Consider the following 26,661-nt stretch of genomic DNA (forward strand, 5'->3'; position numbering starts at 1 on the left):
TTTCTTTCTTTCTTTCTTTCTTTCTTTCTTTCTTTCTTTCTTTCTCTTTCTTTCTTCTCTTCAGCTTTGTCCAAACTGTGGATACTGCTGAGGGGAATGTTTGATTTAATGGAGAGAGAATGTGCGTTTGTTTGAAACCTAGAATGTAGCTCCTCTGTCTTTGGCTTGAATGGGTGGGGTTGCTGTTTCCTGTGATCTCTGCTGCTCATCCTAAGTAACTACAGTGGGAAGACAATAAAATCATTGCCACACAAGTGGGTCTCAATATTCACAAGCTCAATTTTTAGAACCCACCTGGCATCACATGCTCACTTAACCAGTGGATAGAATCGGAATCATTGAAATAGCAGGACTTCTGGATAAGTCCATTTCTCAAACTCTCTGTTCCTATCACGTGAGAACCGTTTCTGGCGGGGCTTCGGCACCAACAGCCAGTCATTTCCTGCTGCCTCCTTATCACCACTAATTTTCCTCTGCTGGCTGTCAGCCTGTGGAAACTCCATGGGTGTTCACTTCAGTTAATAGTTTTGGCTCAAATTTTGACCCAAATTAAGAAATCCAAGTAGCCCTTGCATTTAAGTTGTCACGCCCTCTTCCTCAGCCCCTAATTCTAGAGATTCACTCTCTGCTGGCACCACGGGCTCAGGATCCATGGGACAGAAGATGTCTGTGGGCAGAAAGACAGGCATTTGTGTAGGTGATGTGCTCGCTCTCTGGATGGTGGCTGTGGGAGGCTATAGAAGGTCAAAATACATCCCATACCTGGTGACGGATTTGTGGGTATAGGCAAAGCCCTGGCATCAAGTCTGCTGGCAGTTCACCCTTGCCCTCCAGGGGGCCCAGTACAAAGGACCTCTGGGGTTAAGGAGGTTGCAGTGTCAGCCTGAATTTGAATTTCTTTGCTTTGCTTGGCTTCCACTTATTCTGAAAAATGAATTTTCTGTCTGGAGCAAACTCATGGAGCAAAGAGAACATTTGTACAGAAAGAGATGTTCTTGGCAAACTTGTGCTGTTTCCTTCATGCTATTGAAGAGTGTTTCAGTATGGTGCTTTTGTTTGCTTGTTTTCCTTATGGCTCAGTTTCCCCTGTGTTTGCCCAAGCCTGCCATGGAAACAGTTAATCAATAAGGGTGTGTGTGTGTGTGTGTGTGTGTGTGTGTGTGTGTGTGTGTGTGCGCGCATCTATACTCATTTGGTACGTGGAGATGTGTTTGCACTGTGACCTGCTGTCTTTCTTATCTGCTTCATAGAGACTGAGAACATAGGCTACTTAACACGATGCATTATAATCACAACACGAGGCTTGAATATGACCCTTAAATTGCTCTTTCCAGGTATCTCAAAGATCACAACACATAACCTCTTGCAATAGAATTACTTTCACCTTGAAAGCATGGCAAAAATCTGAAACTATTTTCTTGGATTAGAATTTTATATTCTATTTTAATAATAATAATCAAAGGAGATTCCTCTATCAAAAGAAGTGGCCTTTTTTTTTTTTTAAATACAGTAGCAATGGAAAAGTTTTTAAATAGTGGTATCTTTGCCCATTAGACTACCAGAAAAAGAATGACAATTGGGAGTTGAATATGGTCAAAGGACATGATAATATATGTATGAAAATATAGTCAGACCCATTTTATACAGCAAATATATGCTAGTAAACAGACAAAATTGGGGAGTAAAGACTTACAGCCTGACAGGCTCTGATTAACTGTGAAATTACGCTTCATAAAAGACCATTCCGGACTTAAGATGGAGCATTTGGCAAGCTGCCTGTTTCTCAACACTTTTGAGTCATTTAACTGAGCTTCATGAGTGATTGAAAAGGTGAATGCAAGTTGCTCACCTGGCTCCTTCGAGCCACTTTTTGAGCGGTCGCTGGAAATTCTTGCAACATTTCCTCTTATTCTTCTTGACTCAGGTTCTGTGTGAAGCATTGGTTCCCACTTAAAACTCATAGTCTCATGTCCGTGCATATTTGTTCTTAGTAAATGATAGAGTTAACTATGAAGCTAAACCCTTATACATTGAGTTAGTTTGAGGGGGAAAAAAATCACCATAACATTTTTGTACCGTCTATCTTGGATGCATTTGAAATGGAATTGCAGAGAATGGAGAATTTTGAAATCATATTTGATCTTTTACTAATCTGACCTAATCTGGTTATTTCTTATTCTGACAAAGGTTCTCTCTAGGTTGACTTCAGTTTTACATGAAATACACACACACACACACACACACACACACACACACACACACCCCAAAAGCTTAGTCTGCAGTGTGCTGTGGACCTCCGGGAAGCTAGAGAGCAGCTACATAATGCCTTAGGCAACATTTTCTGCATATGACTGAAACGATAATACCGAAAATAAAGATCTTATAAGAGTAAAGCATAATGAAATAACGATGCTTTAGAAAAGATATCACTGCAAAGTTTCCTGGCATGTCAACATTATAGTCACGTGCCTATAAAGATGTGAGAGCTGCATATTACCTTTAATAAGGTGTCTTAACAAAGCGTATCACCAATAAAACCATGACTGTGAACACTAACCAGAAGGGGGTTAGGCGACCCACTTTTTAAGCTGTCACTTGGAGAGAGGTGGCTGGGTGCTCACATTAGAAATACAGAGAAGAACAGCAGCTGCCAACAGCAAACGGTACTGGCCGCGTCTTTGTAAACTGGAACGCAGAGCTGTCCAATAGGGAGCTTAGCATCCGTGTGGATGCTAAGAGGTCCGTGTCACACCACAGCGATGAGGAGAGAGAATCCACTTTTGAATACTTTTAAGTCATTAAAAAAAAACCTAAAAGAAGCTTTTGTGCAGAGCTTTTTTTTTTCTAAAGCCCTGGTTACTTTCCAGACATCAATGAGTGTGAGATCGGAGCACACAACTGTGGCAGACACGCGGTGTGTACCAACACGGCGGGGAGCTTCAAGTGCAGCTGCAGCCCTGGGTGGATCGGAGACGGCATTAAGTGCACAGGTGAGCTAGAAAAGTAACGGAAGTTGCATTTGCGAGCTGCATGGATTAAACGCATGAGAATATTCATCTTACGAAGTAAAATCTAATTGGTGTATTACTCATTGCAAACGTGGCGTGCATAATGACGTAAACTTTGCTCTTAAGATCTGGACGAATGCTCTAATGGAACCCACATGTGCAGCCAGCATGCGGACTGCAAGAACACCATGGGATCGTACCGCTGTCTCTGTAAGGATGGCTACACCGGAGACGGCTTTACCTGCACAGGTATGCTGGCTTGAGAAACGGCTGTGTAACTCTTGTTGGAAAAGTGTAATATCCCACGTCAGACCAACAATTATTTTTGAAGACTGGGACATGCCGGTCCAGTCAGAAAGGACTGTTTATCTGAGAATAGATCACCATGGAATGAAACCTTGGAGACAAGTCACCAAGGAGAACTCAAAAGCTAGCACAGTGTGAGTGTATCTGTCTGTCTCTCTGTCTCTCACATCTGATATATATTCATATTGCTGCACATTCAAACATACATATGTACACATGTACATACATATATGTACACATATACTTTTGTATCTGCACATATGTCAATCTGTATAATGACATCACTATTCTAAAGTAAATCGTACTAACATTAATATGTGTCCACCTTTGTGTTTTCTTTTTAAATTTTTATTATTATCATTTATTATAATTTATTCAATTTGTATCCCACCTGTGGCCCCTTCCCTCATCTCCTCCCAATCCCAAACTCCCTCCCTTTTCTCCCCCAGTCCACTGATAGAGGAGGTCCTCCTCCCCTTCTATTTGACCCTAGACTATCAAGTCTCATCAGGACTGGTTGTATTGTCTTCCTCTGTGGCCTGGCAAGGCTGCACACCCCAGGGGGAGGTGATCAGAGAGCCAGCCACTGAGTTCATGCCAGAGAAAGTTCCTGTTCCCCCTGCCAGGGACCTGACTTGGGGACTGAGTGTATGAGCTCCATCTAAGCCAAGCTTTTAGGTCCTCTCCATGCATTGTCTTTGGATGGGGAATCATTCTCTTCAGGGCCCCCAGGGCTCAGATTTTTGTTTCATTTTGTTTTTTGGTTCTGCTGGTCTCATTTTGGAGCTCTTGTCCTCTCCAGGTCTTTCTACTACCCCTTCTTTCATAAGATTCCCTGTACTGTGCCCAAATTTGGCTATGAGTCTCAGCCTCTGCTTCAATACCTTCATCAGTAGAGTCTTTCAGAGGCCCTCTGTGGTAGGCTCCTGTCCTGTTCCCTGTCTTCTCCTGCTTTTGATATCTTTCTGTTTTTGCGTCTGTCCTTCTGAATGAGGATTGAGCATCTTCCCTAGGGTCTTCCTTGTTGATTAGCTTCTTTTAGGAGTATAGATTTTAGTATGTTTATCCTATATGGCCAATATCCATTTATGAGTCTGTATATACCATGTGTGTCTTTCTACTTCTGGGTTACTCACTCAAGATGTTATTTTCTAGTTCCCACCATTTGCCTGCAAATTTTATAATTTCCTTGTTTTTAATAGCTGAGTAGTATTCTATTGTGTAAATGTACCACAATGTCTGTATCCAGTCCTCCGTTGAGGGACATCTAGGTTGTTTCCAGGTTTTGGCTATTACAAATATAGCTGCTACGAACATGGATGAGCAAATGTCTTTGTTATATAGTTGAGCATATATGCCTAGGAGTGGTATAGCTGGATATTGAGGAAGCACTATTCATAATTGTCTGAGAGAGCACCAGATTGATTTCCAAAGTGGCTGCACAAGTTTACACTCCCACCAGCAATGGAGGAGTGTTTCCTTTTCTCCACATCCTCTCCAGCATGTGTTGTCACTTGAGTTTTTTATCTTGGCCATTCTGATGGGTGTAAGGTGAAATCTCAGGGTTGTTTTGATTTGCATCTCTCTGATGACTAAAGACATTGAACATTTCTTTAAGTGTTTCTTTGCCATTCTATTTTCCTTTATTAAGAATTCTCTGTTTACTTCTATGCCCCATTTTTTAATTGGATTACTTAGTTTGTTGGTGTTTAACTTCTTAAGTTTTTATATATTCTGGATATTAGCCCTCTGTCAGATAGAGGGTTGGTGAAGATCCTTTCCCAATCTGTAGGCAATTTGTTCTGACAATATTGTCCTTTACTTTACAGAAGCTTTTCAGTTTCATAAGGTCCCATTTATTGATTATTGATCTTAGAGCCTGTGCTATTGGTATTTTGTTCATGAAGTTGTCTCCTATGCCAATGAGTTCATGGCTCTTCTCCACTTTTTCTTCTAACAGGTTTAATGTGTCTGGTTTTATGTTGAGGTCTTTGATCCACTTAGACTTTAGTTTTTTGCAGGGTGATAAATATGGATCTATTTGCATTTTTCTACATTCTAGTTAGACCAACACCATTTGTTGAATATGCTATCTTTTTTCCATTGTATTGTTTTGGCTTCTTTGTCAAAAATCAAGTATCTGTAGATGTGTGGGTCTTTTATTCGAATTCCATTGATCCACCATTCTGTTTCTATGTCAGTACCATGCAGTTTTTATTACTGTTGCTCTATAGTGCAGCTTGATATCAGGGATGGAGATACCCCCAGAAGATCTCTTATTGTATAGGATTGTTTCAGCAATTCTGGGTTGTTTTCCATATAAACTTGAGAATTGTTCTTTCAAGTTCTGTAAAGAATTGTGTTGGCATTTTGATGGGAATTGCATTGAATGTGTAGATTGCTTTTGATAAGATGCCCATTTTCACTGTTAATCCTATCTATCCATGAGCATGGGAGACCTTTCCATCTTCTGATATCTTCTTTAGTTTCTTTTTTCAGAGACTTGAAGGTTTTCCTTTTTTCATACAGGTCTTTCTCTTGCTTGGTTAGAGTCACACCAAGGTACTTTGTGTTATTTGTGGCTATTGTAAAGGGTGTTGTTTACCTAATTTCTTTCTCAGCCATTTTGTCTTTTGTATAGAGGAGGGCTACCGATTTTTTTTTTAATTAATTTTGTATCCAGCCACTTTGATGCAGGCTTTTATCAGCTGATGGAGTTCTCTGGTTGAATTTTTGGGACCATTCATGTATACTAATGTATCATCTGTGAATAGTGATACTTTGATTTCTTCCTTTCCAATATGTATTCCTTTGATCTCCTCTAGTTGTCCTATTGCTCTAGCTAGGACTTCAAGTACTATATTGAAGAGATACAGAGAGAGTGGGCAGCCTTGTCTTGTCCCTGATTTCAGTGGGATTGATTTTAGTTTCTCTCTGTTTAGTTTGATGTTCTCTATAGGCTTGCTATATTTCACCTTCACTATGTTTAGGTATGTGCCTTGTATCCCTGATCCCTCCAAAACTTTAAATATGAATGGGTGTTGGATTTTGTCAAATGCTTTTTCAGTATATAAGGAGATGATTATGTGTTTTTTTTCTCCTTCTGTTTGTTTATGTGGTGGGTTACATTAATGGATTTCTGTATATTGAGCCACTCTTGCATGCCTGGGAAGAAGCCTACTTGATCATGGTGGATGATATCTTTTATGTGTTCCTGGATTCAGTTTGCAAGTATTTTATTGAGTATTTTTGTGTCAATGTTCATAAGAGACATAGGTCTGAAATTCTCGTTTTTGGTTGTGTCTTTGTATGGTTTAGGCATCAAGGTTACTGTGGCCTCAGAATGAGTTTGGTAATATTCCTTCTATTTCTATTCTGTGGAATAGTTTGAAGAGTATTGGAGTCAGTTCTTGTTTGAAGGTCTGGTAGAATTCTGCGCTGAAACCATCAGGTCCTGGGCTTTTTTTTAGAAGGGAGACTTTTATGACTGGTTCTGTTTCCTTGGGGGATATATGACTGTTTAATCTATTTACCTGATCTTGGTTTAGCTTTGATAAATGAAATCTATCAAGAAAATCGTCCATTTCATTTAGATTTTCAAATTTTGTGGTGTATAGGCTTTTGAAGTAGGACCTAATGAGTCTTTGAATTTCCTCAGTGTCTGTCATTATGTCCCCCTTTTTGTTTCTGATTTTGTTGATTTGGATAGTTTCTCTCTGCCTGTTAGTTAGTTTGGCTAAGGGTTTGTCTATCATGTTGATTTTCTCAAAGAACTAACTCTTGGTTTCATTGATTCTATGAATTGTTTTATTTGTTTCTAATTTATTGATTTCAGCCATGAGTTTGATTATTTCCAACCATATACTCCTCTTGGTTGTGTCTGCTTCTTTTTTTCCTAAGGCTTTCAGGTGTGCTGTTAAGTTGCTTGTACGAGATGTCTCAAACTTCTTTCTGAAGGCACGTAGTGCTATGAACTTTCCTCTTTCATTGTGTCCCATAAATTTGGGTAACTTGTGCCTTCATTTTCATTGAATTTTAGGAAGTCTCTAATTTTCTCTATTTGTGTTTTCTTTATTGATTCTAATTCTGTTTTCATGTCTTGCAACATTTCCTTCATGTGTCTGAATGTGGATTCTTGCCTTTCCATGATGGAATCTATTTTTTTGTTTATTTCCTCTTTATGTGCCTCTATTTGTGTGGCTATATCTGTCTATATTTCTTTGAGAGTTTTGTTTGTTTCCTCTTTGTGCGCCTTTAATAGCTTGATAAACATACCTTTAAAATCATTTTCCTATGTCTCAGATGAATTAAAATATCCATTGATTGGGGGGGAGGGGTTCTGGTGAAGCCATGATGTCCTGATTTTTGTTGGATGTGTTCTTATGCCTGCTTCTAGCCATCTGATGGTTAGTAGCCTTTGCTGTTTGTTCCTGGAGCCTGTACTGCAGACTGAGTCTGTCTGTCTCTGGAGTCTGGAGTATTCTTCAGGAAGATGAGAGAGGTCTACTGGTCAGAGAGTGGGTGTTGGTGTTTCAGATGCAGCTAAGGCTGGAAGGTCGCAGGAGTGTGCGTGGAGGTGTGCCTGCCTGGAAGGGTGAGGTGAAAGGGAGAAGCACAAGTGCAGGTTGTGGTACAGGCACAGTTTGGGAGGGCTCAGTGCACATGCACAGATGCCCTGGACTGGGTCAGTGGCCCACAGACCTGTCTCAGTATTGTGCTCCGAACACTTAGATCTGCCTGAACTGCACCATCTTGGTCCCAGGAATTGTTTGGCTGGACTCCACTGGGAGACCCGCAGAGCAGGGGCTTCAATGTTGAGAATGCTGTCCCAGAGATCCCTATGTTGCCCACAGTGGGGGTGTGGGGGTGATCCTATGTCTGGCTGCTAGCATAGAGGGACCCCGATCTGGGGCTCTGCACTCTCTCACAGAAGCACTTACTCGAAGGTAGGTGTGCAAAGCCCAGAGAGCCAGCGAACTCACGTGCAGGCCTATCGGTAATATCAGAAAGCCCACAGTTTTCCACTCTCAGATTTGGGTCCCCTGTTTGGCCGTTAGAGTAAGGAGGCGCCTGATTCCTGGGCTTATGCGCTCCCCGTCTCTGCTGCAGTGTGAAAGGGCAGCTGAAAGTGTAGGGGGGTGATAGTTTGCCATCCTCAGACCCCCAGAGACATCCGGGGAGTGGGGGACGGGCTTGATCCAATCTGTCCCAGGTCACGGGTTGTCCCCTCTCGTCCGGGGAAGCCTCAAAGTCGATGCTCTGGCTTCAGCAGCCCATCCACTCAGCAGTTTTGGAGTTTCGGATCATCTGCCCTTCAGAAGGGGTGTGCACTGGTTGCCGCCATCTTGGAGAGTCGCCCACCTATGTTCTCGTGCCTGCTTCTCACCGGTGACTTGCTGTCTTATCAAACCAAGGATAAGCTTGCTGTAGGAAGGCACGTAAGGGCAGAGGAGGTGGTGTTCCAAACAAGGAAAGCAGCACAGAGTTTTACCACGTCATTCCCAGCACTGCGTATTGGCATAAAAACAGTTCAGAACTGCTCTGAAGGGCTTTCTCTTACTTTATGATGTACTTAAGAAATTGTCTTTCTTCCTAGCTCTAATTAAAACTCACAGAATTGGCATAAACTTGAACTATTTGAATTTAAATATGTATGCCATATATATCCATATTGCATAAATATGCTCTTGCATAGTTTATGCAGACACTAAAATGTGCACATCCGCAATGAGTGCGTGTGTCAAGGCTTTGGGATCAAATAATATAGGCCCATTTCTCACTGGCCATAAAGCAGTATGACCATGCCACCCATACTTTAAAGATACCCATGTGGCTTAGAGCATCAACTTAAATTAATTAAGTAAACTGAGAAGTTCTAATTTCTGTCTGGCACTGTGAAATTAATAATAAGGTGTCAAGTAAGTGCAAAAAAAAAAAAAAGCTAAGTTTCTCTGGGTGGCTTACTGAATTTCACTGAAAGATTTATCGTAGCTGAAATCACCTCTGCCCAATCCAGGGATGTTTCATCTTAGTACCTTGGAAAAAGTATTTAGGTTACACGCATTAGGCATTGATGTTCACGGGCGTGCCACTTCCTCTGTGAGTCCTTTGGGCTGAACCCGAGGCCTGAGACATGGGCATGCACTGTGACATGTTCTTTTGGGTCTCAAACATGTTCTCCCTGTGGGTGACCCTTCTGTGAAAAGATCTCAGCCAGAACGACGAGTTTGGCTTAGAGTTTAGGATGATTTAGCATTCAGAGTTCTGGATCTGTACCCAATACTGCTGCATATTCAACCCTGGCATTCAAAAGAGAAAACCTCCGAGTTTAAATTTATCAAGCAGGAATTATGATGAAGTACCGTTATAGTCAGGAACTTGGCAGTTATAGAAATTATAGGACCCGAGGCACTGGAAAGTGCTTGACGGCAAAAGCATAGCTTGTGTTTCTGTCTGCAGACCTCGATGAGTGCTCTGAGAACCTGAACCTCTGTGGTAATGGCCAGTGCCTCAACGCCCCTGGCGGGTACCGCTGTGAGTGTGACATGGGCTTCGTGCCCAGTGCCGACGGGAAGGCCTGTGAAGGTAATCATGGGGGAAGCTGTGAGGAGCCTTGCAGGGTGGATGGGATCTGGTTATTTGAACATTGCTGGCTTTGTTTCTGCTTCGAACCTGGAGTATGTTTTGCCTTTATGTTTAGGCTAGTCAGTTGGTAGAGGGGTATGATGGCTAGTATGGTTGACTTCAGAAGATCTAGAGACACCAAAAGTCAAGCCTCCGGGCATGCCTGTGAGGAATTATCTAGATTAGGTTAACTGAGGTGAGAATCATCTTACCTCTTGGGTGGGGGGGAGAAGCACCATTTTATAGGCTAAGGTCCTGGACTAGGTAAAATAAGAGAACAGGACATGAGCATTCACTGCTCTCTGCTTCCTGGCTGTGGACATCACATGACCAGCTGCCTCAAGCTCTGGCCACCAGGACTTCCCTGACAGGAACACGCATGAGCTGAAATAAATGCTCTTAACTTTGCTACTTTTTTAGGTATTTTGTCACACTGGCAAGATGAGTAACTCATAGAAGGTTACTGTGCATTCAGGTAGACCACTGCTATTTATGCAGAAAAATTCTGGGCTGAATGATCTACAATGTTAGACCACAGGATGTAAGAGAGAAAGAATGACTTTGCACAGTTAATTCAGTGTGACTCAGTATCTCTGCTTCTGTGAGAGAAAAACAAACAAACAAAAAACCAACTCTCAAAGCCCAAGTCCCCTGATATTCTGCATGAAAGTTGTCTATAAATACAGAAGCATGGCTCTTAATCTCTGCCAGGCTTTGGTTTCTAGAAATCAAGTCTTCCAAATAATGACAGCATGGAGTTTGCTCCTTGTGTAGAGTAATGACCTAAATATATCTTAGAACATTCTCTAAATACCCCACACATGTAGACATAGAACGGGATTTGACATATCCCTGGAGCAGAGTTCCCTGGAATGGTGCCACTTGCTTTGGTCTCTGTTCTTCAAGTTCTGTCTTTCTGGGAAGTATTGGTCAGACTGAAGAGTCCTGGGAACCTGTTGACTCAAGATGGATCCAATTAGGAAATAACAGATTCTTCTTACTCACACTCATCAAATCTAAGCACACTGTCTTTATGAAGGTAATTAGGGACCACAGTGAACTAAAACGATTTCAGGGGAAATAAACAAACAATAAGGATTGACAGAAGTTTAGGCAAGGCTCCGATGAGAGCATTAGCCAATAGCTGTTCCTTATTGGGCAGCTATGAATTCACAGTCACTTCTCCGCTGTGTTATATGCACTGATTTCTGTATTTTTTGTAGTTTTGGAACCCTTGGGCATTCTTTATTCTGTTCATGTGAAAAATGTGTCACTGATATAAAACTTCTGAGACAAAACACTAGATTATGCCTTTGCTCCTGAGCCTAATGCCTTATTGGCTTCTGTTCTCCCAACCCAGGGGAAACAGTTATTATACCACCGCTGGTGACACACTCATGGGGCAGGCATTTCTTCCCTCAAAACTTACAGGAAGATTTTGTTTGTTTGTTTGTTTGTTCTTAATATAAATCATCACCAGGAAGTGGTCATGCCTAGTTAAAGCAGTCTCCGCTCTAAAAATGTGTGTATTCATCACACAAGCAGAACCCTCTGGGGAGGCAGTGGGGGAGGCCCGGAAGAGGCATCTGCAGTACGCAGGTCTTCTATGGACCACAGCGAGCACGCCTATTAGAACTAGGACTGCGCATAAAACTGAACTTTAAAGCTGCCCCCCCCAAAGGTCTTAACATTTTACTTCTCCAGCAAAACTTGGGGAATATATAGAAAAGAACCCTAGAAGTTAGTCTACCTTGTTCTGTTAGGCTCTTGATTACAACAAGGCGTGGACCTATATCAAATGCCACAAAGAAGATGGATGGCTGTCTAGCATGGCTTGGCGTGTGATGGGCCCCAAGGAAACAGAGCCCCTCACGAGCAAGGCTTCTGTGTAGAGACAAATCCCCTGAAAGTGTAGGGAACTGATAGATGACTGTCAGGTAGACTGCGTTTTCTTAATGCTAATATCCATTGCCTAACTTTATTGGGTGGCTTCTTTAATGGAAAATTAATAATAATAAAAATTCTCCCTCTTTGTGATCCCTTCCCCCAAGACATCGATGAGTGCTCCCTTCCAAACATCTGTGTCTTTGGAACCTGCCACAATCTCCCAGGCCTCTTCCGTTGTGAGTGTGAGGTCGGCTATGAACTGGACCGAAGTGGTGGGAACTGCACAGGTAAGGTATCGCTCATGTTAAAAAGGGGCCTCGCAGCTATCCCGGGGGTGCCGTTGCTCGGGCGTCACTGGGACCACACAAGCTGCAGAGGAAAACAGAGGAAGCCTTAAGAGTCATTAAGGCAGTAAGAGTCAAGGGTACATTTTCTCAGGCCTGGAACTGACGAGGTGTGAGTATGCAGAGGAAAGAGATTGGTCTGTAGGCCTGGACTTGAGCTCTGGCTCCAGAGGGATGTTTCTGGGGTGATTTAGCTGTGTGGCTTCCTGCCATTTTCTCCCCTCCTTGAATACATCTTCAGAACCTCCTTTCAAAGGCAGTGCCCTGGGATCTCTGGTTTGCTCCTTGTATGTCACCCACGCAATGCCCACACCGTTCCACCTCTGCTCCAGGTACCAGCCACCAAAGTGCACGATACGTAGGGGCTGGTGGTGAACTGTGTGTGTGTGTGTGTGTGTGTGTGTGCGCGGGCGCAGTGGTGGTGATTAGGGGTACAAATAGATGGTTAGGTGTCTGTGGAGGCCAGAAGTCAAGGTCCAATGTCTTCCTCTATCTCTTTCTACCTCATTTGTTGAGATACGGTCTCTCATTGAACCTGGAACTCACTGACTGGCTAGGCTGGCTAGCATGAGATCCTGAGATTTCCTGCTTCTTCCTCCTATTCCTAGGATTATATAGGCCCAAGGATCTCCACGCAGGTTCGCATGTTTGTGTATCAAACACTTTACCCACTGAACCATCTTCTTAGCTCCACTCAATACATAAGTCGTTTTTCTGTAGAACAAAGGACTCCCAGGAAAGGCAAAGAAAAACAAAACAAAACAAAAAAATATTAGGAAAACTACAGCCACCCACCACACAGCTCTCCTTAGCACCAAGAAAAGGCTGACAGTCATGGCCAGTTTTTTGTTTTTATTTTTCTTAGTCCACCCTCCTACTCAAGGTACAGAGGAAGCAGGTCCCATCCGGAAGGACATCAGGGTTTCCAGGCCACAGGAAACATCCTAGGTCAAGCATCTGATTCCCCACACTGTCTGATCCACAGCCATCTTGTTAGGGGTGCTTCTAAAGCACAGAAAACAGAGAAGAGGGTTGTGCAGGGTTAGAATTTATTTTTTAAAAAAATCCATGTTCTAAGTATCTGGAATGTTGTACATATTTTTGGGATAGAAACCAAGGGGAAATATTCCACACAGCATCTGTGCAGGGAGAGACTCCTCATGAGCTTGAAGAAACACGCTCAGCCCCTGCATGTGTGTACAAAGAAGAGAGCAGAGAGCACCTGCACCCGAGTGCTCCCTGGGACATCTTGCTCTACATCTGACGAAATAACACGGCACACATATTAAACGTCTTGTTTTTATAGAGCTATGTCTGACATTTTGGTTGACTGGGGTCAAAACAGTGTTTTGCCATCAGTTACCTTGACTGGAATACTTTTTTTTTCTTAGCTTCAAAGCTACATTTTATCCTGGTGACAGATTCGAAGGGTAAAGACATTCAGGGTGGTGGCAGTGGGACCAAAGACCGTGGCATTCTTCCTTCCTGGGAGGTGCCTCTGTGAGGTGGGAGGTTGCACCATTCGGCATAATCTAGGAATTGATCCGTTCTCGTCGGGAGCCCTAGGCCAGGTGCCACTGCCTTTGGTGATGTCCGTCCACACTGCATGCTGGGTAATCCTGCCCATTTGTTTGACGTAGACGTTAACGAGTGTCTGGATCCAACCACCTGCATCAGTGGCAACTGCGTCAACACTCCCGGCAGTTACACGTGCGACTGTCCGCCTGATTTCGAGCTGAATCCAACTCGAGTCGGCTGTGTCGGTGAGATCCTTAAAACTTTTCTGAGACGCATACTGTTTAGTATTTTAAAAAACATCACTGGATATTCCACTTCTGGTGTTTTCAAAAGTAACAGTACAAAGATGTAAATATTTCCCGAACACATTATATACTTTGAGCTTTCTTTCTGTTCTGAAGGAAAATGGCCAGTATATGTTCTTGGGTACTTTTCTGCTTCTTAGTAAAAGTAACTCATGATTTTTTTTTAGACACTTTCAGAAATGACTTTGACTCTTTACCCTTTCCATCCCTCCAACAGGAAGACTTTGCCTGACACTCTTTTGTTTGTGTGTGATAACTAGATACCCGCTCCGGAAACTGCTATCTGGATATCAGGCCCCGAGGAGACAATGGAGATACAGCCTGCAGCAATGAAATCGGAGTTGGTGTTTCTAAGGCTTCCTGCTGTTGTTCTCTGGGTAAAGCCTGGGGAACTCCCTGTGAGCTGTGTCCTGCCGTGAACACGTGTAAGTGGCTAGCCTTCTATCTGTTATCACTCCATCTCAGGCCAGTTCTCTCTAGATCCATAACTGAGAAGCAACTGAAGGAGGGGGCCGCTGGTATTTCTATGTTTAGGATAGGACAAGCAGGTCAGTCCCATCAGTCCAGATCACAGGAGTCCAAAAGCTCTCTCTTTGGCTTGCCCTAAAAACTTATGTAGGGCAGTCAGTGAGTGTTTCCTCTCCTAGCAAGAAGTTAGAATTACCTTAATATTTTCGGGGCTAGATTTTCAAATATATTTGAGCTATAGCTTCAGAATGCGACTTGAAGGATGCGCTTGACACCTCCTCTAAAGGGGGCTTCTGTCTTGTACACTTCCATTTAAATCAGGTGTAGCCAGCCTGGCCAAAGTCAGTGTCTGCTGCTTACAGGGAATATCGGAATAGACGTTGATTTGTTCCTTCAGGAAGGGCCATGTACTTACTTCTCAAAATATTCAGCAAATAAGTTAAGAGTAGGAAGGTGAATTAGCCAAAGTTCTGCCCTTCAGGGGTGGTCACCTGTTAAGTAGGATGGGACACAAATATAAGAGCATAGACCTCAACCACTGAGGAAGAGTGTGCACAGAGTCACATTGGACAGAAAACACATACTAGGACCAAGTGGTGGCTTTGTGAGCTCAGCCAGGTTAGTGTCTTGGAATACCTCACCAACCACAGCCTGGACAGGACCACCCTCTCCTCTTTGGAGAGAGAGGGGACATAGTTCAAGTTGGAGGTGGGTATTGACTGCTTTGTGAACTTTTCAGCATTGAAGAAAGGACACCCAGAGGAGGAGCAGAAGAAAAGGAAATGGGGGAGACGCCATTGATCTTAAGAGGGGAAAATCCAGATTAGGATTTGGAAATGTGGAATTTAGCATTATAGAATAGTAATGATTAGCAAAAGATCACCAGCTCAAATTAGAATGGGAATTAGAATGTATATGAATCCACATGGTTTTATAAAGCCAGGGCAAGGGCCAGGCTCAGGAAGGCTTTGATGATTATGAAAGAATGAATCTCGGGTTCTTTAGGATGATATTATGGGCTGGGTCATTGTTATTTACATGCTGAGGCATAATGCTAGAGAAAATTCTTGTGGCTTGATGGAGGAGTTAAAAGATCCTGGAAAAAAAAAAATGGCTTCTTTTGGAGATCAGGATTGTAGCATCACATGGTGGCAGAGGAGTGAGAAAAACAGCTAAACATCAAGGATGGTAATGGGTTGAGAACGAGAATGAAGGGACCCTATGCTGTGTTTAGAAAGGGTTTTAGAGACAGGCTGATGATCATTCTTATGGGAGTTGTTGACGCCTAGGGAGGAATGCTGGATATAACCGAAATGGAGGGAAGATGGCAGGAGATAAAAATGGAGGGGAAGTCTTTTTTAAAACTCAGTGATGGAGATAGAGGATAAAATATCACACAAGAGTATCCAGCCAGCAGAGTAACTGATCAGTAACAGAATCAGCTCGGCAGCCCTATGTTTGGGGGAATGGAATAACCCATGCACGCGAAGATGTTCACTTGCTTTAAATAGGTAAAATGAGATCTGAAAACTCCGAATGGGTAAGCATTTTCAGTCAGTCGTGTCAGCGTTTCTCCTGAAAACGTTATTTTAGAAGTTCTAGATTCAGAGGAACTCACGTGGACCTTTTCGTTTCAATAGCGGAGTATAAAATTCTTTGCCCCGGAGGAGAAGGCTTTCGCCCAAATCCTATCACCGTTATATTGGAAGGTAAGGGTCTCCACTTTGTCTTACTGCGCACAGCTCTTGGGTGTCCGTGGGTCTGTCGGAATCCTGAAGGCGTGCCTTGTTTTCGCTCTGACAGACATCGATGAGTGCCAGGAGCTTCCAGGGCTGTGCCAAGGGGGAAAGTGCATCAACACCTTTGGCAGCTTCCAGTGCCGCTGCCCAACTGGTTACTACCTGAACGAAGACACCCGAGTGTGTGACGGTAAATGGTCCCCGAAAGGATACGTTCTTCCAAGTACTGAACACTGACTAAGCCCTCCACCCAGAGCACAGTTACAGGGAAATTGAGGGGCTAACGGTGTAGCTTCATAGGCCAGACTTGAGTTGAACCATGTTCTTTAGAAACTCCATCTTCACTAGACTAGAATACATCCTATCTCTGTGTACCAGGCAGTTCTGGGCTCTTCTTCCTGTCCTTAACCACTTGTCACCTATGCAAGGGTATTCAAGTGAGTCTCCCTTAAAAGGAGGACTTTGTCTTTATGATACAGCACGGCCTCATTCACCTTTTTTTGTTTGTTTGTTTCGGGGTTTTTGTTTGTTTGTTTGTTTGAGGCATGGTTTCTCTGTGTAGCCTTGTCTGTCTTGGACTCACTTTGTAAACCAGGCTGGCCTCGAACTCACAGAGATCTGGCCGCCTCTGCTGGGGAAAAAAAAAAAAAAAATTAAAAAAAAAAAAAAAGGTGTGTACTTGATCCCACACCCAGCTCCTCATTCCCCTTTTAAAGATAGAGAGTGTTGGCCATTTTTTGACTTGAGAACAATTAGCCCAAGGACTGGGTGACAAGAGGGTGACAGGATCAATCCACACCCAGGATTCACAGAACCAGTTAGGGAAGGGACCTCTTTGGTCAGAGTTACCTGAACATCACCGCGTCTAAGACCTAGCGCTCAGACTCGTGGCTGACAAATATTCTGGTGAGCTGCCTTGTTTGAGAAAGGAGAGGAGCTGACGGAACCCCTCCTGTGTCGCCTTACCCTGAAGAATTGGGAAGCCGGTTGCTAATGGCTTCAGTCTAGATTACGCCCGTGAGCTTATGAAATACGTCGTTATGTTCCTGGAGTGTGTTTGACGGTTATGATTCTGCCCCATTTCCATCTCTCAGCGCAAGCCCCTTTGTCAACCTCCTTCACGGAGAATCTGGCATAGAGAAGGGACATGGCGCAGGCTGAGTACCCGCTGCTCGTGCCCACGTTTCAAGTCCCCTGGATGGTGGCTTTGCTCTTGGCTGTCAGCGTTCGCGCCGACCCTGAACGCCCGCCCAGTCCAGCGCGCTGCTTTCATAGGCGGGGAACGCTTTCTCTCCTGGCTTGTAGATGTGAATGAATGCGAGACTCCTGGGATCTGCGGGCCCGGGACGTGTTACAACACCGTTGGCAACTACACCTGCATCTGCCCTCCGGACTACATGCAAGTGAATGGGGGAAACAATTGCATGGGTGAGTACGTGTGTTTCTCGAGCGCTGGGCTCTGCTCTCGTCTGCAAAGGCCAGTCCAGAACCTGGTGGTCGCTGTTGTTCTGCCTGTCCCAGTGCTTCCCTCCTTTGAACTGTTGTAGACACCCCGCCCCATGACCCTTGCACACCATAAGTTTGGCGTTTTCACCACTGTGTGTGGTGCTGCGGGTTTCCTCTAAAATGTGGTGTTGGAAGAGGCCCAAGGGTTTAATAACCCTTTTTCTGTTTGACTTACCGGTGTGTCTGTATACAGTTACGTGACAGCACTGACCTGCGGCATTAAAACACCACGAAGTCGGAAATAAGAGCCTCCTGCCAAATGGCAGTGGAGGATTGTTACGAGGAGAATGGGTGGAGGGCCGTGTAAAGTCTGCTAATGATGCACCACATAGTGACCTCATCCCGTGGCGCAGGGTAGCCGGGAGTACACTTCCGCAAGCGCCTTGCGGGTAGCGTGGGGGGAGCGAGGAGCTGTGTGCCCCCCCCCCCCGCGTTACCGCGTATACTTGCTCTCTGAGCCTGCCGTTAAGCTCTGCCGCGTGGAGAGACTGCTCGGTCACAGGCCGATTGTCCCCTTCCCTCGCAGACATGCGAAGAAGCCTGTGCTACAGAAACTACTACGCCGACAACCAGACCTGCGACGGAGAGCTCCTGTTCAACATGACCAAGAAGATGTGCTGCTGCTCCTACAACATTGGCAGGGCCTGGAACAAGCCCTGCGAGCAGTGCCCCATCCCGAGCACAGGTGACCCTCCCCTGGCCACCGTGCTGGGGTCGTCAGCCCGGGATTGCTAGAGAAAGCCAGCCTCAGCAGAGAGAGAAAAGAATGCATTGTTTTCAGAGGGAACTCTGGGCCCGCCGAGGCGAGCGTGTACCTGGCAGTTGCCCATGGTCCTTTCTGCTGAAAACCGAGTGACAGAACAGATTTTCTGGTTCACACCCAAGTTTATGGCCGAACCAGTAAATCCAGCATATCCTGAGGACATCGCTAGCAATGATTTCAGAGTCCTCTCGCATCATTAAAACCTCAGGGAAACCAATATGATTGATAAATGAACATATGTCTTTCAAACTAGCCTTGGGCCAGGGAGAAGGCGCTGTGTGTAAAATCACCTGCCATGCGAGTGGGAGGGCCTGAGGGGGGATGTTGAGAACTCACATGGAAGCCAGACACGGCGGCCAGGATGGAGGCTACAGAAACCTGCCTCTCCCTCACTGTCAGCCGGGAGGTCATTTTTCCTTCCTTCAGTGTCTGGTACAGGCAATGCTACTTCTGCAGTATTTTCAGATGGATACATTTTCATAAATGTCCTCCTAGTCACTTCTCTCTGTGAATCCTTGCTCTTTTCTGACTTCTGCCCCTTGTTCACCTCTGGCAGATGAGTTTGCTACCCTCTGTGGAAGCCAGAGGCCTGGTTTCGTCATTGACATTTACACTGGCCTACCCGTGGGTGAGTCTGACTCTGTGTGTTTGTGAACGTGGTGGGGGCAGGGGCCCTCTGATTCTACCTCTCTGTTAAAAGTGGGGGGCATACACACCATCATTGTCTTAGGTTCCTTTATTCCTTTTCTGGGAAGAAAAAAAAATGTTATAAGATGCCTCAAGCTGTTTTGAAGTACAAATCTTCACTTGAAGTAGTGAGAAGCCCTTCGCAGCACCACCTAATGGAGAGAGGCCTCTACTGCTCATGATTAAGGAGCCTGGGAAGCTTTTCAGGAATCAAGCCTAGCCAATCTAACCCTAGGTAGCAACAAAGAAAGGGCAGGGCCAGCTGACATTGGATTCCCTGTCTCGTGAGGGTAACACGACTTTTCAGCTCTTTTATGAGGGTTGGCTACACATAGTCCCCTTTTGTAACCTTATCAATTCTGTCTCCCCTGGCTTCTCTTGGAGTCCCTGGCATGGAAAATTTCAGGGACAGAAAAGTCTTTTCAGTCTGATGTCTCAAGTGGGAGTGGAAGCAGATCCTTCAGCTTATACTAGGTTCGGAAGCACCGTGGGCTGAGAAGCACAGAGGTTAGCCAGCACAGGCAGTGTCCTTGCGGTTTCGTAGCAAACACTACCGAAGTCAATGGGAGTTGTTGCATTCTCAAAATGTCCCCCGGGTGGCGAGATTTATATCCATCCTCGGTTGCCCCTAAGGCTCCGCGACTGTGTCTGGTAGCAGACACCACGGCTAGCTTTGTCTTGCCTTATTCCTAGTAAGTAAAACTGAAATCTACATCAGCCTTTCCACTGACCTTGTTTAAGAAAACAAGGGCCTGGTCCAGCAATCAGCAGGCTTTCTTAGTGCCAAATCCATACGGCTCCGCAGGCCAGTCAACATCCAAAGAAACTTCATGGTTTGGAAAGAAAAACTGCTAAATGACATTGGCACGGAACACCTGGCCTTAGCGACTCTGTTTTTCTGCTTTCCCAAAACATCTTTTAATCTGTCTAGAATCTGTGATTGGGAGGTAAGTGGCCTCTAATGGTGATGGGTCTCCATGGGCAGTCCAGGCATGTCACCCAGCAAGGCCTGGCCCCCGCAGCTGGCAGTCTGCAAAGACGTGAAATGGCATTAGCACCATCCACTAGCAGACCTGGGAAGACCTCCAACCAGCTCGTCCAACTCCCTTGCTTTCCAGTGGAGGAGACAGAGGCCCAGAGAAGGGAAGAGACTCACCCAAGGCCACCTAGCTAATTAGTAACAGAGCTGGGACAAGAACCCAGTCCTGACTCACAATTCGCTTGGCTCCAGTTTTGGGCAACTAGAAACATGGTATTTAGCAATGTACTTAGTGTCACCAAATTCCACCACGACAAAATAAAGCCTTATTTTATTCGAGCTTATAGCCTTCCTCTAAACGATCTTAGAACTGTTGGCATATAGCGTCCATTCCTGTGTGGCTGAAACTATAGCATGTTTATTAATCTTGTCTTAAAATACAAACTTCTCCAACGGGAAATAAAATCCAGACAGGAAAAGAAAAAGAAAACATTTGATAATATCCTTTTGCTATTTTGTACCTAACAACGACTAGAGATTTAACTCAGTCTGTTTTTGCTAAGCTAGGTAACAACACATCATTTCTATTCAGAACTAACAAATGTGGGTTGCCCTATTTCTTATTTTAAATCTATACTATAAGAGCGGATTATAAATTTGTTTTTGTTTGCAGACAAAACATAATCGTGATGTTGCCTCATACGGCTACTTAACATTGGGCCAAAGGTCAAATTTTCCTGTATTCCAAAATAGTGATGTTTTGAATCTGTACACTTGGAGATCTTTTTAGAACTGGTTTTAGTAGTTTAGCATGTAAAACAAAGGGCTTTATTATGACATTTTCCATGCATACATGCGGTTGTGCCTCTCACCATTTCTCAACCCATGCTCCTCTGTGCCTTTGGCGGGTCCCTCCTTCCCTCCATTCAGCCCCATTCCTGCCTTCTTGCTACACATATCCCATTTCTGTACTTCCAGCCTCCCTTGAGATCCTCCTCAAAATCAAACTCTTGGGAAAGGGCCTCGGATAGGCTGGTTTCAGAGTGTGCTTTTCTGAGGTTTCTGCTGTTTTCATAAACCCCACCTGAGCTCATGGCTGTCACCTTCCATCTCAGGCAGGAAAATATGCTGGTTATAATAAGAGAACAAGTGCTCCTATACAGTAACAGAAGCCTCAGGACTTGTGAGTGTAGCCCATACTGTACATGCCTGCCCGGCTAAATTCTGACAAGCAAACAGAGGGGCTCTCCAGGAGAAGAAACAGACAAGCCCAACCCTCTGGCCTTAGGAAAAACAGTCTACTGCGACAGTCCTTCCTCCGAGCTGACCCTTAGTCAGACCCTCCTCATCCGGTGTACATGCTGCTCAGTAGATTCAAAAGTGGTCCCTACCTCACAAATCAGATGTTTTGCAACAAAACTCAACCCAAAAGATATGGACTCCACGTAGATGCACATGTGTTTGCCTTCCAATCCTGTCTCGGCCTGCTCACGAGGGGCTTCCCTGTTTCTAGATATCGACGAATGCCGGGAGATCCCAGGGGTCTGTGAGAACGGAGTGTGCATCAACATGGTTGGCAGCTTCCGGTGTGAGTGTCCAGTGGGATTCTTCTATAATGACAAGTTACTGGTTTGTGAAGGTAAGTGTGACGAGAGCACATCTGCAAGCGAAGTAACTGGCCAGCTACTTAACAACACCCTTGCCAACTTCTTCAACACTGGAAACTCAGTACATTAAAGGGAATCCTCCCAAAGTTCACAGAAATAGCATCTTAGAAATTAATTAACTAGGAAAATCACGTGGTAGAGACCCGCATGAGGTTTCATGCAAAAAGAAAAAAAAATTTTTTTTTTTCATTAAAAATTTTTCTCCCAGTGAGAAAATCAGTCTGTTCATTCTAGAACCTCTTTTCCCCAACACATGATACATTAGATTCCTAGCTGATAGGAAAAAGCTTCGAGTTCCTGGGTGTGTCAAACAGATTGCTTTTGTTTCTCCTTCTTCAAAGCCAACGCAAGAGGATAGTCATCTTTCGCTAAATGTCAAAGTCGGTGTTGTCTTCCAAACAGAGATTCTGCTCCCCGCAAATGGAAACAATGGTGAAACCAATATTCCAAACTCATGAGAGCATTCTAAATGGCAAGAAGAACAAATTTGATTTTATATGGAGGCTGTTGGCATGCATGCAAATGGACTTCCAGTTGCCTCCTTTTGCCATGTATACAGACTGAGATTCCAAGTGTTCCTTATAACACTTCATACTTTACCCTCCACCGGGGAAGATAGCACACTTACATTTCAGTGGGGGACGCATTGCTGCATAGTACGTATGAGATGTTCTCTAAGACAACTGGAGTCAGCTTCTACTTAATGCTTCAACGGCGGGCCTCTAGCCAAACTTTGCACCTTATGGAAAGGGTTGTTGCCCTTTGGAGCGTGTCAGGCACACATGTCAGTAGTTTGACATTAACAATCCTTTTTCTCTAAATTAGGGACAGTTTACAATGCACCCGCAGAGTTGCTTTCCATTAGTAATCATATACTGGTTAGGCTCTCCTGCCAGCTTTCAACCACTGTGGCCAACTGGGCACGCATCACTTTGCCCTGCTTGTTGTGTGGGTGGCGGGCAGGGGTGATAGCCAGTCCGAGACTTTTTAAGGAGATAGCCGGTTCAGACCATGGCTCCAGCTGTGGGATTTCCAGGAACCATCAGGAATCGGGTTACTGCAGAGAAAGCGCAGCTATAGGAAGAATGGGGAACGACAGATCTTATCTGCTAGAGGTGGCTGTCTTCCTCATGGCTGTACTCTTCCCCTTCTGGAACACATCTCAGGATGCCTGCCATTTAGAGGCCCCTTGGATAATTACCCAAATACCCCATTACCACTACTTGTATTTGCCAGAAGGCCACCCGTGAGTACAAAGTCAGCCCAGATCTTGCACCATACATGGGATTGAAAGCTGCTGGGCCAGGGCAAAGTACCCGGCTGTCAGGGAAGACCCAGTATGCTTCACCCACCGGTATTACTTATAAAGGTGTCGGAGAAGCAGTCACATTCATAGAACGATAAGAAGATTAAGTGCTCCGATTTGGGGGTTTCATTTCACAAGTTATTCATCTTCGAGGTGAGTGTCTAAATACACTCACTCAGCTGTCTCTCAACACATTCTTAGCTTTCAAAATCAATCAGAAAACTAAAGGCTGACCTCATGCATGTCTCAGCCCTCCTACAGTTGGAATGGATTCCAGGAATGTTTTGGGGGACTTCCATATTTATACTTTCCACAAGGAAGTGCATAAGCAGATGTTAGGCTCGAATGTCAGCAGATGTGCCTGCCTGTCATACCGCTTGGCTTCTTCTGTGGCATGGCTGACTCTGTGTTTCTTCATAGTTTACAAGCAAGGCAGAACTGGTGGGTGAAGCAATGTTTCCACCATAGGAGCACAGTCTTGAGAGATATCCTGATGCGTTTCTGTTGTGGCTTTTCCTGGGGAGGTCTAAACAAATAAATTCAATCCGGGTAGGGCACTGACAGCAGACCTAAGAGGCATGAACCGGTAATTTTGCTGAGTTGTATACAGGAGTATGGGTGACAGGTTCCATACAGGAGCACGGATGCCCATGGGCAGCTCCATAACCAAAAGCGTACCCTATCCCAACATGGCGGACGGCTCATGAAAGCTGCTTCCTGACTGACTAGGCAGCTTGGCTGGTCCTCAGCCAGAGTCTCTCATTCCTGAGTCTCTGAGGTTCTGTTCCCTTCCTGAGCCTTTTATGTCTCCTTTTCTTAGGGAACAGGATCCACCCTTGGTATTATACTTCCTGGCTTCTGGAACAAATTTATAGTGACGTATATATCTATGTGATTTTTATAGTGATGTGAATCTACTCTGATTGTATCATAGTTTCTCTGCCCTAAAGCATCTCTGGGTTTTACCTACCTGCCCTCCCTTACCAACCCCAAACTAAGCCCTGGGAGCCACTAATTTCTTTACTGGCCCCAGAGTTTTGCCTTTTCCTGGAATTTGGATGGTTGGAATAGGAATAGGATATGGCCTTTTTAAGTGGCTTCTTTCATTTATTTATCCAGCATAGAAGACTGAGTGAGTTTCTCCTGTGTCTGCTTGTGGCCAGGCAGTTCACTAGAATACTGGCTGACAGTCTACCATCTTAATACGCCACAGGGTATTCGCAATACATTCACCTACTGGAGGGTATCGTGGCTGCTTTCTAGCTTTTGCCATTACGAATGAGTTTGTTATAAATATCCATTGCTGCTTTTTCAGAAGCCAGCGGAAGGAAACAGTCACCACTGACTCAGCCCCAGAGTCTGTAACTCTCTTCTGCTTGCAGACATCGACGAGTGTCAGAACGGCCCCGTGTGCCAGCGTAATGCGGAGTGCATCAACACTGCAGGCAGCTACCGCTGTGACTGTAAGCCGGGCTACCGCCTCACCTCCACGGGCCAGTGCAACGGTATGTGGCACCCACTGCCAGGACGCCGCTGGCGCCCGCCATCCTGACGTCTGCACTTCCTTAGAGACTATACAGCTAAAGAATAGAAGTAAAAAAATCTAGGCTGATAAACTCAAAGTAACCACAGAGGAAAAAACAACAACAACAACAACCAGGAAAATAGTTGAAATATCTAAACACTTAGCTCTTTGCTTTCTTTGCAAGTGAGATGTTTGCAAAGCAAAAATGAGGTCATTTACATACATGATTGCCTATGTCCCTATCCCACTCAGAAATACCCACCTACCCACGCACATAAGCCCACAGACCTCTAATCTGTTATCATCATCATCATCATCATCATCATCATCATCATCATCATCATCATTAGCTTCTACACAGTCTCCCTTAGACAGGGAAGGCTTTTCATCATTTCTTCCACATATGCTATGGCTACACTCTGAGTTGGGGCAGATCTGCCTGCATGAACAGATTTAAAATGCACACACACACACACACACACACACACACACACACACACACACACACCATACCCTTCCTAAACCTCTTACTGATAAATATCCCTCCCTGAAGGCAGCAACCATTGCCAGTGTCCTCACGGTTCCTGCAGTAAGCGGGAGGTTAGGATGTCTGCTGCCCGCCTCTGTCAGGATGTGGTGTAACTAAGAAGTGAGCGTGTTGTCGACTTACATTGGTGATAAATTTAGTCCACATTTGATAGTACCCATAGTGAGTATTAAGGCCCTTGTGTTTGAGCTCGGAGGCAAGTTAATACTTCAGAATGGTCCTCATGTAAGCCTCTGTATGGTTGCAGTCACTGTACTTTTAAGGTCAGGAAGCGTGTGTCGCCCTGCCTGCCCCTCACTTCCAAGTGAGTTTCCTGGGTTTTTGTGCACTTGTGAATGAAACAACTCAGGGAGGACCATGGTCAGGTTTTCCTTGGCTCTTTGGGCCAGCTGTGATTAAGTGGTAGGAAGCTTGCCGCTCTCTGCAGGGTATTTTTCATTGTTTAATGAGACCTTGGGGGAACAGGGTGTAAGACCAGAACAACAAAAAAATCACTTTGCAAACCAAGATCTGTTTTGCCGAGGTTAAGGGAGCATGTGCAGGTATTTCTCGTCCTATCAGTGGAGCTGAGATTATTCATAAAGTAAAGATACAGAACAGGAAAAGCAGGACCTCGCTGATATGAAGCACAATACTCCAGTGACATTTGGCTCTAGCTCTACTTCCCTGCATTTTACTTTTAATTTATATATTTTTTTAGGAGCTGGGTGAAATAAGTCCAGTTAAAATAAAGACTGGCTGGTCATACTGAGTGCGCCGTGGTAGACCATTTACTCTGGCCATTAACTTGGGCTATTTATAGATCGGCAAAAGGCGACCAGCTACAGCCTACTGCAGCTCAAGCCCTTTTGTTTTCTTATAGAATGTTGGCCTGAACGGCGTCTGGTACTATCAGGGAAAACCTGAGTGAGCGGTTTATGTAGGCTACAGTTCAACTTCCCTCATTTATTGAGGCCCTTGAGTCCTTTACCTATTCAGCTTTGAGGGTTGAAGATTCTATTCTTCCTTCCCATCTCATTTTTGTTGTTGATTTTTGAGACAGTATCTTACTATTTAGCTCAGGCTGGCCTCAAGTTCACACTCCACCTGTTTCACCTCCAGAGTGCTGATCCCCGTTCTTGGCCGCCATGCCAGGCCACCATCCTACTTTAAAACTATTTTATAACGTCTTAAAGCGCTGTCTCATCCTGGTAGTTTTCAGGCAGAATGCAAAACATTCCTTTCTACCTGCTTTTAAAATGAAAATACCATCCTTTGAGCTTTAAATTTGAATTCACAGCCACGTTGCTTCTAACTCCAAATCCCAGTGGTCCCAGCCCTACACCACTGTGGAGAGTGGCGCTCAGAAGGCCAGTCTGATGTCAGTGGCAAATCCTACCCCTGTAGAAATAAAAGCCTTCCCAGCTCCATCCTCAGCCACTTCCTTATATCTCTATTTTCTCTGTTTGGGATCCTGTCCTGACTCCAAAGTTTCACCAAACC

At 44.6% G+C, this 26,661-nt stretch overlaps 1 protein-coding gene across 1 annotated transcript in view; it reads left to right on the forward strand.

Moving 5' to 3' along the window:
• Fbn1 (fibrillin 1) overlaps positions 1-26,661 on the forward strand; it is a 174,654-nt gene that overhangs the window by 117,490 nt on the left and 30,503 nt on the right. The window contains exons 33-45 of the mRNA XM_055599100.1: positions 2,868-2,990; positions 3,135-3,257; positions 9,774-9,899; positions 11,990-12,112; positions 13,810-13,932; positions 14,253-14,417; positions 16,101-16,169; positions 16,264-16,389; positions 17,505-17,627; positions 18,232-18,390; positions 19,025-19,096; positions 21,648-21,773; positions 24,490-24,612. Coding sequence (XP_055455075.1) covers positions 2,868-2,990; positions 3,135-3,257; positions 9,774-9,899; positions 11,990-12,112; positions 13,810-13,932; positions 14,253-14,417; positions 16,101-16,169; positions 16,264-16,389; positions 17,505-17,627; positions 18,232-18,390; positions 19,025-19,096; positions 21,648-21,773; positions 24,490-24,612 — 1,581 coding nt within the window. The remainder of the gene's footprint in view (positions 1-2,867; positions 2,991-3,134; positions 3,258-9,773; positions 9,900-11,989; positions 12,113-13,809; positions 13,933-14,252; positions 14,418-16,100; positions 16,170-16,263; positions 16,390-17,504; positions 17,628-18,231; positions 18,391-19,024; positions 19,097-21,647; positions 21,774-24,489; positions 24,613-26,661) is intronic.

Source organism: Psammomys obesus, unplaced genomic scaffold, assembly GCF_907164565.1.
Source record: "Psammomys obesus unplaced genomic scaffold, mPsaObe1.curated_primary_1811, whole genome shotgun sequence".
In the NCBI taxonomy this organism is placed as follows: Eukaryota; Metazoa; Chordata; class Mammalia; order Rodentia; family Muridae; genus Psammomys; species Psammomys obesus.